At 39.2% G+C, this 12,586-nt stretch overlaps 2 protein-coding genes across 2 annotated transcripts; one reads left to right on the forward strand and one right to left on the reverse strand.

The window, feature by feature from the left end:
* Positions 1-1,166: 1,166 nt before the first annotated feature.
* LOC115953733 (E3 ubiquitin-protein ligase RDUF1-like) lies at positions 1,167-3,293 on the forward strand. The gene has a single exon (XM_031071499.1). The coding sequence runs from the start codon at positions 1,611-1,613 to the stop codon at positions 2,739-2,741; it is 1,131 nt and encodes a 376-aa protein (XP_030927359.1). The 5' UTR covers positions 1,167-1,610; the 3' UTR covers positions 2,742-3,293.
* Positions 3,294-6,492: 3,199 nt separating this feature from the next.
* On the reverse strand, positions 6,493-7,077 carry LOC115951882. The gene has a single exon (XM_031069011.1). It carries the CDS (start codon positions 7,075-7,077, stop codon positions 6,493-6,495), a length of 585 nt encoding a protein of 194 aa, XP_030924871.1.
* Positions 7,078-12,586: the final 5,509 nt, after the last annotated feature.

A 12,586-nucleotide genomic window follows, 5' to 3' on the forward strand; every position in this document is an offset into this window, starting at 1 on the left:
AAACGACTATTTTAACAATGCACACAGCTCAAATTGAGCTTTACCCAGATGTGTATTGCTAAATTTTTTTGGCAATTGTGAACCATAAATTTTTATTTATAATAATTACGGTAGCAAATTTGTATTTATTTTTTATTCAATTTATTGTCACTTTTCTCTTTATACTATTTTATTATGTTTTTTTTTTTTTTTTTTTGAGAAACTTCTCTCAATTTTGTTGAGAGGTAAATAGACTTAACACACACACACACAGAGAGTGGGGGGCCGAGTTTAATAACACACAACTCACTCCACACAAAAGCCGGTAACTCTTGTGGGAAGTGTGAAGGCTTTAAACTCTTGTGGACACACACACACAGGCGATGTGGGACAAACCCACTTGAGCTTTTTTTGAGAAACTTCTCTCAATTTTGTTGAGAGGTAAATAGACTTAACATACACACACTATTTTAATATGTTGTATATAAAAATAAGAAATAAGATAGTTAATCTAAATGAGGAATATTATATTTATAATATTTTCACAATAAATTTTAAATAATAAATTATCATTATTAAAATAAAAATATAATTTTAATAATAAATTCATATTTGTAAAAATATAGTAGAGGTAGCAATAATGTAATGAAAATTTTGTAAATGAACCAGTGTGAATACGTGAATGCTCTAAAAATGGTCTAGCGGAATCAGAAATAGATAGCCTACTCCTATAGTCTAAATAGCCTTGGTTAAACGGGCCCCCCGTTGTCGTGATCGCATCTTTGTGGTCGAAACGTCAAACAAACTGAGCGACGTTTTGCCTCCTTGTCCGAATTCGCATCTTCCGCGACTTTCGCTCCTACCTAAAAATCATTCCATTCCAACTCGCCGGTTCCCGTAACCTCTGTTCATACCTCATACCCAAATTACTTTCATTGAGACACATTAACGTCACTAATAACGCCGTCAACATACCAACCAACTAATATCATCTTAACACGTGTACAAAAGTTATCACTCGCTCGTCAGAACCCACCAATTACCACTTGTTTTTTCTTTTTCTTTTTTCCTTTCTTTCCAAACCAATAAAAAAAAGAAAAAAGAAAAATAATTTCGGTAATTAAGCGTGAGTACCACGCTTAAAAGAGTCACGCGTTTTCACCGATGCAGCTTCCACGCTGCTCTATTAAATTAAAATAAAAAAACAAAATATCCTTCAAATTCTCATTTTTCACGTCTCTCTGCTTATTGTTGTTGTGGTGTGTGTTACTACATTTTCCTACGATTCAGGTTTTTCCTTTTACATGCTTGTCACTTCCTCTCTCTCAAAAAAAACCGGAGAATTCAATTTCTTCGTTTTCTTCTTTCTCCGATCTCTGAAGAGGAAAAAAGAAGAAGCTTTCTTTCTTCAATTTCGTTTCCATTTCCTTTGATTCAATTCCTTAGCGTCCAAGTCCACTCAAAAGCTTCGATCTTTTTGACCAAGAAATTGAGGGTATTTTACTACTTTTGCCCTTCTATTTTTCAACAAATTGAAGAAAAGGAGAAAAGATATTATTAGGGTTTTCGTTTCTTACAATTTTACAAATCCCCGCAAAATTATCGGTGGGGGATTTGATTTGATTTGATCGATGGCTTCGACTGCCTCGTCCTACTGGTGCTACAGGTGCAACCACTTCATCCGGGTCCGGGTTCGGGTCGAAGACGCCGTCCTCTGCCCCGATTGTGGCGGCGGATTCGTCGAAGAAACCCCGACCCGATCCCCGCTCCACCGGTTCCCCGCCGCAATGTACATCGACAACCCGCCCAATCCGGAGCACAACGCAATCCCAATCCCAATCCCTAGGCTCCGCCGCAGCCGGAGGAACGGTGGGGATCGCTCGCCGTTCAACCCGGTCATCGTCCTCCGTGGGAACGAGCCCGAGAGAGGGAATTTCGAGCTCTACTACGACGATGGAGCCGGGTTGGGGCTTCGGCCTTTGCCGGCTAGTATGTCGGATTTCTTGATGGGATCAGGGTTTGATCGGCTTCTCGAGCAATTGGCGCAATTGGAAATCAATGGGGTTGGAAGGTTAGAGCATCCACCGGCTTCAAAAGCCGCGATCGAATCGATGCCGTTTGTGAAGATCGTTGGGAGCCATGTCTCCATGGAGTCTCATTGCGCAATTTGCAAAGAACCGTTTGAGCTGGATTCGGAGGCGAGAGAGATGCCTTGTAAGCACATATACCATTCGGATTGTATTCTGCCTTGGCTTTCGATTAGGAATTCGTGCCCGGTGTGTCGGCACGAGTTGCCCACGGATGTGCGTGGTGGGAGTGGTAGGAGTTCGCCGGAGTTGGACCCTGTAACGGGTCCGGCTCGGGATGAAGAGACCATGGGATTGACGATTTGGAGATTGCCCGGTGGCGGGTTTGCGGTTGGGAGGTTTACTGGGGGGATAAGAGCAGCAGAGCGTGAGCTGCCTGTTGTTTACACTGAGGTGGATGGTGGGTTCAATGATGGAGGGTTTAATGGTGGTGGTGGTGGTAATGTTCCAAGGAGGATTTCGTGGGAGACAAGTATGAGAAGCTCAAGGGAGAGTGGCGGGTTGCGCCGTGCGTTTCGTAGTTTCTTCTCATTCTTTGGGAGGCTTAGAATTACTTCATCAACCTCAAGGTCAAGGTCTGAGCCGCAAAGGAGTCACTCTAATTTAGTGTTTAGTCGATCGTGGAGGAGGCGGCAGCGTGGTCAGCCAGCGGCTTTGGATGATGACAGATGGTAAATTTTGATTTTGTAATGAGAGAGGTGTTGAATTGCTTATATTCTTTATCTAGGGTCTTCTCTAATTGTTTCAGTAAGACTACAATGTTTTCACATATGTATATTGTTTGATTTTACTTGCTGTACATAACAACACATGAGAAAGAGTTGAGCCATTTTTCAGTTTTGAATTCTGTCAAAGAGAGAAATGAAGTGGCAGGTCACTTAGATTTTCACACTAGTGGAAGGAGAAGAAGATAGTTATGCAATTAGAGTGGGCCTTCAAAAGTTATAGAGGTAAATCCCCTTGTAGCTGCGCTTGTACTAATGTTGTACCTTATTGAGCTCCGCCGAATGGTATTTATTACAATAGGAAATGCACACTTTCTTCTCTTAATGTATTTGTAGAAGCTGTTTGGTATGTAATATCTGCCGTTCCTTGTAGACAATTTTGAACTTTTTTATTGTATGTAACATGGTTTCTTTCCCTCTGTGGTCTTGTGTCCTTTTGGGCGCTTTTGACTCCACATGCTACCATTCAATAACAGTGGCTTACTTGCTAAAATTTGTCCAATTCAATTTTCTTGATTTATGTTGGCGGTTTCTTAACATAGAATGTCTGCCATAATACATTTATGGATCAGAGGATTGTAGTTGCGAGTGGGACCAATGGTCATTAGGTTGTAAACAATACAAGATGGCTAGTTAACCAGGAGACGTTGATCGTATTGATTTCAAAAGCTTCCTGGAATCAACTATTAGATAGGCTGCAGTTGTAGCTTATCACTTGCATGGACTGCTATGGAGTGTTTTTATGAAACGGTTCTTAATTATCCTGATACTTGTTGGGTATTGTTAATTTGTTTTTCTTACCTGTTCTTGTGATGATATTCATAGGATAGTTGATTTTGTAGCATCACCTGTAACCCTGACCAGATTCATTTTGAAAGTTCTTCATAACTGAAAATAAGCAGCAGAACCACTAGCTTGAGGGGCTGCTGCAATACTTTGGCATCATTGCTACAGGTCAGTTTTCCTGCAGTGTATTGTTGTGGAGAACTTGTGGTGATGTAACCCTTAAATGCACTTCTTTTTAAACTCAAAATTATTATAATGTATAAAAAAACATGGTGTAATGTATAGCATGCAGGTCATTCCAAAATCTTGAAACAAATGAGATAGGATACCGTTGGCCTCTCATTTTTTAATGGAATGCATTCTGGTTATTGTATTTGAGCATCTTTGCTTTTTTTGAATTGGTATTACCTTTGGCAGAGAATTTTAGATTGAATGATGGTATCAGCATTGTTGAAGTATTTTTTTTAATAAGATGAGGGATATTTAGAATCATGTTGTAGTAGGTAAGGCTGAATTTTTTCAGCCTTTTACTTGTATAATCATGTCATATATATTCATATCAAGATGGTTTTCAACCACCTAGGTACCATTAGGATGTCATTTATCTTTTTTCTTGACCTTTTTGGCATATGGAAGGCTTTGCCAATGAGCTTCCAGCTCAACTGGCACCTTCTTTCCTTATAAGTTTTAGGTGGAGGGTGAGGAATTGGCTTCAAGACCAACCGGGTGCACCTCCTCTCCTTGTAAGTTTTAGGTGGAGGATGAGGAATTGACTTCAAGACCAACCGGGTGCATGTGTAACTTGCTAATAAAAAAATATTGGATGATTTCAGGTTGAAAGGTATGTATATAAATGATCAACTATTTTCTTGTTTTGTAATTTGCACGCACCTGGTGGGTATTGACTCATGACCACAACCTCCACGCCATTCTTCATGGAGGAAGTACCTTTGGAACTAGAGCTCATATATTAATGGTCAACTTCATAAAAAATCTGTTTGAAGTGGGATTCAACTATACGGAAAAAAGAAAAAGAAAATTTGTTTTTTTTTTTTACCATCTTAGTTGTGCTCTGTAGCTCAACAGCCAAATTTTTTGACTCTCTCCACCATTGTAGCATGCTTTCTAGTATTGGTAGTGCTAAAAATAGCAATATGGCTTTTAGTACCACCAATGCTAATGCTCTCAATATGTAAGTGTTGGTACTGTAAGCAATAGACCCCCTAAAAATATAACACCTTCATTTTAATTTTATTTATTTATGATGATTATGTACATTCTTTTAAAAAGAGTGTATGTTTAATGTACATAATGGTGTACAATCTTTAAAAGTTGTGTATGTTGAAGGTACATGATTGTGAACATTCTTTGAAAATTATTTTCGTTGTAAACATACAATTGTATGGATAATGACAGTTTGGTTAAATGGGTATTTTTGTGCACAATTATGTACATTTTTTTGAATAATGTGTACATTGAATTTGTGGTAGCAATTGGGTGGGCTAGGATGGGTCAATGTATTTTCACAAAAATGAGTGTGTTGAATACACAATTGTGTACATTCTTCGAAAATTATGTGTTGAAAATACACTGGCCCGTCCAAACTCACCCAACAGCCACTGCAAAGTCAATGTAAACATTTTTCAAAAAAATGTATAGTTTATTCACATAATTGGGTACTAAACACTCATTTAGCCATTTATTATCTATTTAACCAAATTGTCATTACTCCCACCCAATTACCAAATAATCTAAAGAACCATGTAATAATATATAAAATACTATTTTGTAAATTTTACCAAAAGTAGCAAATTTTTTATTCAGTTTGTTAGACATGTTAGCAATTTCTGTCCCACACTTAAAAGTTAATAGGAAGGACCAAATGGACCAAATTGACATAGCACAAAAATTTAAGGACCAAATTGACACAATATAGGACCATTTATGTAATTTAGTCTAAAATAAAATATTCCAGATTGTGTAAACCCCTTCTGTAAACCTCTCTCTCTCTCTCTCTCAAGTCCCTTCGTCACCACCACCCATCACGCCGCCGTAATGACGCTATTGCCGATCTTTGGTTGCCAATCATCAGTATGCTCTCTCTTTCTCTTTCTTCACTCACCTTACTTTTATCTTCCTCTCTCTTTGTCCACCCACTTTCCCTCCCAGCCATCCTTTATTTCTTTCTCACTTTTCCGCGGCCGCCACCTCTCTCTCTCTTTCAAACCGACCGCGATTCACGGTTCACTCAACCTCTAAATTCTCGTTTGTCTCGCACTCTGGTCAATTGTCTTGCACTCTCTGGCTCATCTTGCTGAACATCAAAATCTTGTTTTGGCTAATCAAATCTTAATTAAGTTTAGTCAATCAATAAAAATTGATGAAAATCAACAACAAAAATTGGGTCCAACTAGTAAAATCATTACATCCTTCATTTTTAGGCTAAAACTTCTATCGAAATTTAGAGTCGGACAAAATATAGTATCAACACCAAGTGCAACTCCTTTTTCCATGATATTTTTTCTCATGCAAAAGGACACAAAAGAATAACAAAAACACAAATGGTTAAATGTTTTTAAAATGAAAAAACAATGTCATTTTACAATTTTATTATCTTTGAAGGAAAACCTTTTGTTTTGGCAAATCAAGAAAAAAGCTTTTTTTGTGACCTCAAAGGCCTTTGTGCAATTTTTTTTTATAAATATTTTAGGGTCAAAAAATAATTTTGAGAAAATTTGAGGATCAAAATGTGATTTTTAACATTTTTAGGGTCAAAAGATAATTTTTAAAGTTTTGGTTTTGAAAGACAATATTGGAAATGTTTTGGGGTTGATAGGTAATTTGCAGAAAAGATTTGTGTTGTTGGTGGCGACTCTTTTTTTTTTTTTTTTTTTGAAAGCCAATCCAGCATAATTTCATTCATTCAAATTCATAATATCAAAATACAAATCATCCACCACTAGTGGCGAAGAGTCTTCCAGCCAGTACATATCGTCAAAAACAATTTTAGCATACCTGGCAAGGGCATGGGCCACCTTATTTCCTTCCCTCCTAATACTGATGACATAGACATTTTGCATATCATTCATAAGACACTTATCATCATCTATGATTATGCCCAGCGAAGATCGATTTGGGAGTGATGAACAAATAGTCTTCATAACATGCGCATTATCGCCTTCATTGATCAGCTCCAGAAATCCTGCATCGATGGAGAATTCAAGCGCCTTCCTGCAAGCTAATGCTTCTGCTTCATCACTAGTTGTCACAGGCGGTCCCTTGGCTAACATGGCAACCATCACCTTTCCTCTGTAGTTTCGAATTATTGCACCAAATCCAGTACAGTTCTGCTCAGCAAAGGTAGCCGCATCAAAGTTGAGTTTGAAGCTTGATTGTGGTGGTGGCTGCCAAGTGGTTCTGTTGTTGCTGCAGGAATAGCAAGTTGCCGTTGTGCTTGTTGAAAATCCTTGTGGTAGTCGCTGGCTCTTTTGTTTAGCCATTTCGTTTCCTTAAAGCTTCCTCCATATAAAACTGTATTTCTTTGGTTCCATATGAACCAAGATTGGACTAGAAACAACTCAAATTCTGATTTCTCAAGTCTGTCTAACAGATTCTCAACTAGCTTTATGACATTGCTGTGATTGTTTGGCATCTTCTGGAGCCGAGGTAAACAACCTGCCCAGACATCTTACGCAGCCCCACATTCCCATAACACGTGCTTCAATTTCAGGTTCTCTCACAGCACTGACATAGATTATCAGAAGTGATTTTCCTTTTTGCCAAGTTCACACGAGTTGGTAAAATTTCCTAACAAGGACGCCAACCAAACACCTTGATTTCATTCGGCACTCCTAGCTTCCAAATCTTCTGCCACACCTGCCTTCCTGCTAGACCCGTGGAACATTCCGTCCAATTTGACTCTCTTGCAACCTATCTTGCAACTTGATACCCAGACTTGCATGAGTATGCCCCATCCTTGCTATGTAGCCAAAAAATGGCATCCAGAGCGGACCTACGGCTCAATGGTATTCTGCAAATTGCATTAGCATTAACTTTATGAAATTTGGCATAAATGAGCTCATGGTTCCACCAATTAAGGTTTGGATCTATCAGGTTTAGGGGTGGCAAAGTAAGCCCAAACCCATTTGTTCACCCAAATCCACCCACTCTAATTTAACCCAAACCCACCCAATTATTAGTTGGGTTAAATGGGCATCAACCCAGTTAGACCCAGTGATTATTGGGTTTTAACTAAAAACTCATTGAGCCCCATTTAACCCAAAAACAATATACCCAAATTCAATTCAGCCCTTCCCATTAAAAAAAAAAAAAAAAAAAAAAAAAAAAACCTTAGACGTTTCAGTTTCAATTTCATTTTCCTTCATTTTCTCGGCCTCCAAACACTTCTGTCTCTCTCTCTCGTTTGCTCTCTCTCTCACACTGAACTTCCCAATCTCTGGCAACAAATGCGCTTCCGGTGAAGAATACACTAGAGTGGTCGGCGTGCGCTGCACGTTTTTGAGCACGATAAGAGGACTGGTCTCGCTAGCTTCCGAAGCACAGGTCCTTGTGACCTTGCACGGCGGGTGATAAACCCAAGGTTCTTGAATCACCTTGACTTGGGCCAAAACCCTAGATTTGGTGTCGGAATGGTTGGAGTTTGGGGTTTTAGGGTATTTAGAGAGCTTTGATGGCGACGAGGGGTTTGAGATTGGGGATAGGGATTGGAAATTGGGGGATCTGATAGCGAGGGATTTGCGGGATTTGGAGGCGGAATGAGAGGCCACGGGGGAGTTGATTACGGCCCATAAATCGGCGTCGGAGACGGAGTGAGGAACTATGGAGGCCATTTTTTTGGATTTGTCGAGCTTCAGCGTCGGAGTGGAAAGGGCAACCAAACACAGACTACGGCAATAGTACACACCATATTGGGTTTGAATTTTATTTATTTATTTATTTTAAATTTGGGTAATTTAAGAATGGAGTAATTGATAAGGATGCATTCATTTATCTCTTTTTTTGGTTCAGAAGAATTTCTATTTGTTTCAAGTATAGTTGCTTTCGAAATTCCAAGAAAGTTTTGAGCTTGAAATGATATATCTTTGTATTTGTTGCACTATTTGGTTGCCTAGAAAGTGAGAGAAAATAGGAAAGAAAATAAAATATTTTTTTATTTGGATTTTTAATATAATTTCTGATGTGGATATACTTATGTGGAATTTTTTAATTCCAAAAATGGAGACTAGAGAGAGTGGAAAAAAAATCTAAGAAAATGTTGGGATTTTCACTTTAATGGTATTTTGGTAATTTTGATAATTGGGTAATTGGGTGAGTTGGGGCTTACCCTAATAATTGGGTTGGATTGGATGGGTTAGAAGCAATTAGTTAAATGAGTTTTAGTGGGTAAATGGGTTTTATATACCCAGTCCAATTTTGCCCGCCCCAAACCCACCCAAACTTGCCCATTTGACACCCCATTCAGGTTTGCCACATGCCAGTCCTCATCCTCCATCACAGTTGGAAATAGGATTTGGTTGGTTGGGTGGTTTGGTATTCATTTGTCCTCTACCCCTCTAATAGTTGATCCATCGCCGACCCTTCAATAGCGCCCCGATTTTAGGATAGTTACTGCTGCCATTATACTTTTCCATGTATATGAGCAGTTTGGTGATACAACCGTATCAAGGAAATTGCATCGAGGGAAGTATCTGGCTTTAAGGCATTGGAATAAAATTGAGTCTTGATCTTGTATTAGTCTCCACCCTTTCTTAGCAAGCATAGCAAGATTAAAGCTTCTCAAATCTCTAAACCCCATACCACCATCCTTCTTTGGCTTTGATAAGAAATCCCAACTCCGCCAATGTATTTTCCTCTCATTGCCAACTTATCCCCACCAAAATTTTGCACACAAGGCATTGAGATCATCACAAAGCATCAAAGGTGAGAGAAACACCCCCATAGTGTATGTGGGTATTGATTGAGACACTGCCTTGATTAACACTTCCTTGCTTGCTCTAAATAACATTGTCCCCTTCCACCCTTGCAATTTTTTCCAAACTCTATCCTGGAGGAAGGAAAAGGTTTGGTATTTTGCATGTCCAATCAAGGTTGGTAAGCCCAAGTAAGTGTCAAAACTCTCCACTACCTTCACTCCCAAAGCTGAGGCACTTGCTTGTCTTTGGTCACAAGGTGTGTTCTTGCTAAAGAATACCAAAGATTTCTGTAAATTAATGGATTGGCTTGATGCACCTGCATACTTTTGGAGGATCTCAGTAATGGCTACAACTTCGGGTTGAGTGGCCTGGCAAAACAATAGACAATCATCTGTAAATAATAAGTTGGTGATTTTTGGTGCACTTCTACAGATAGATACACCACTAGTCCGCCTCTCCATTTTTGCTTTTTCCAAAAGAGATGTAAACCCTTCTGTACGCAAAAGAAACAAATATGGTGAAAGAGGGTTGCCTTGGCAAATCCCCCTTAAAAGTTGCAAGTGACCATATGGTTTCCCATCAATAATAATGGAATAGGAGGACAAACTCACACATCCCATCACCCAGTTAATCCACTTCTCTGGACAACTCGATTTCACCATCATGCCATTGAGGAAAGGTCATTCCACCCTATCATATGCCTTACTAATATCAAGCTTCAACGCCAATGAACCTTTTTTTCCTTTTTTCCGAGTATTCATAGCATGGAGAGTCTCATAGGCAAGTAATGCATTATCTGTGATGAGTTTGCCGGGGACAAATGCACTTTGTGTGGGAGAGATTATATATGGGAGGATTTGTTTCAAACAATTAGCCAAAACCTTGGATATGATTTTATAGATAACATTGCATAAGCTAATTGGTCTAAAATTAGACATTTTGATAGAATTTTTCACTTTTGGAATTAACACAATATTAGTATGGTTAATGCCAGGAGTCATGCAACTAGATTTTAAAAAAAAAATCCAAAACAGCAGTAACAACATTATCACCCACAACATTCCAAAATTTTTTGTAAAACAAGGGATTTATACCATCCAATCCAGAAGCCTTTGTCGGTCACATCTGGAACAAAGCCGCCTTAATTTCATCAGCACTGAAATCACTGGACAGGATCTGTTGCATATTAGGAGTGACTTTGCTTGTCACCGTGCTTAGACATTCATCAATCTAGTTACATGTTCCTACAGTAAACAGGTTATCAAAGTAATCAATTGCCACTTTTGCAATGTCTTTTACTTCCTCCATCCAACAATCTTTAGAGTTTTTAATCCTTTGAATATGATTTCTTCGTCTCCGATGTGAGGCTTTGGCATGGAAAAAATTTTGTGTTCCTATCCTCATGCTTAAGCCAGGAAATTCTAGATCTCTGAGCCCAAAAAATTTCTTGCTTGCTGTGGTGGGCCTTTTGTGATTTTGGGCTGGACTACCTCCTGCTGCACTGGGTCCAAGTGTTCTAGATAAGAGAGTTAGGACCAGTCCAATTGCAACTCACCTTAGTCCGGCTTGCGCACAAACTATGCCCTATCTGTCGAAACTTTGGTCACATGCCCATGGCAAGCAAAGCTGCTACAAAAGAGTTATGACAAATAAATGCAATAATAAAAGAAATACGTTACTGTCAGGCAAAGCAAGTAAGAGATCCTTAATTAAAATAGGGAAAAAGAATGATATGACAACAAGAAACACATTATAGGTGAAATTGCAAAGACAAAAGAAGAAACAATAGCAATAAGCAATAAAATTAAAAAAAATGAAAAGATCAGTTTTCCGTGTTTAATTGTGTTACAGGACTAAGGTCAAGGAGGGAACCACTTTCTCAACGTGGGTAACCTCACAAGAGGATCCTACTATAGAAATTATCCACTTTGAGAGAACAGGCCTGAATGGCTTATGCCCAAATGAGTTTTTTATCCTCAACAGAGGGTAGGCTTTTAGATGGAGGAATGAGATTAGCCTATTGGTGCATGTCTGCCATTCTACATTCTCTATTTCTCTTCTTTTTCTTTTTCTTTTCTCTGTTTTGTTACCTTGATTCTTTCCCCCACTCCTTTTCTTTCTTTCTTAGTGCTTACTTGTGTAGTGTTATGGTGATGATGGTGCTGTGATTCTCTTTTAGTAGTTGCTACTGTTGCGATGATGTTATTGTGCACGACAAGGACCTTTTATATACTGTCTGCCGTGACTAATTTTTACCATTTTAGCATTTAACTACTTTTATTTGGTTTAGGGTGTTCTTCTCGACCACCCACTGGTTTGTCAACTGCCCAGCCACCAACACTTATTTGTACTGGCTGTGCCACTCCCCATTACCAGACAAAGAAGACTATTTTGTTTGCTTGCTCACCGTGGCATTCTTATCCACCACAGTGTGGGTATTCTCTCTCGCTATCCCTCATGACATGCACCTAGTGGTTCCAACTCATCATTCCTTCTTTTGGGTGGTATGTCATCCCAGTAGGACATCACCCCTAAAAGAATCTAAGTAGGAACCCCAGAATAGGATTTTCCTTCTCCCCACCGCCAGGCCGTACTTTCTCTTACCTTTGACCCATGAGCCACCACTTTTGTATTGGCTGAGTAAAAGTTGGTAGTGCCTGGGCCTGGCATGTGTTCCACTTCCCATGTACGTCAAAAGCTTGCTGCTCATGCGTTTGCCATGGTCTGGAGGCTCCTCTGTGCATTCTGCTGCTCATCCTTGACCTCTTATGGCGTGAACTATTTTTTGATTTTCCGTTCTTCATTGGCTTGCTCATTTCGAGGGCTGGGCCTTGCTTGATTGTGAGTTTTCTCCTCTTTAGCCCATTCTTTGCTCCTTCCGTAATCTTGTTGCCATTCCTATTATACCATTCTGCTATTCCTGCCGTGGTCTTATTTGACCCGTGCTTATTGGGTCTTTTTTGGGTCTGCTGCTTGTTCTTCTCTCAATGACTTTGTATGGTCATTAGATTTATACTCATGCTACTTTGAGCTTTCTTAACCCATTATATTGCTTGTGGGCTCCTTTGTCACATTT

This window comes from Quercus lobata, chromosome 7 (genome assembly GCF_001633185.2).
Source record: "Quercus lobata isolate SW786 chromosome 7, ValleyOak3.0 Primary Assembly, whole genome shotgun sequence".
Lineage (NCBI taxonomy): Eukaryota > Viridiplantae > Streptophyta > Magnoliopsida > Fagales > Fagaceae > Quercus > Quercus lobata.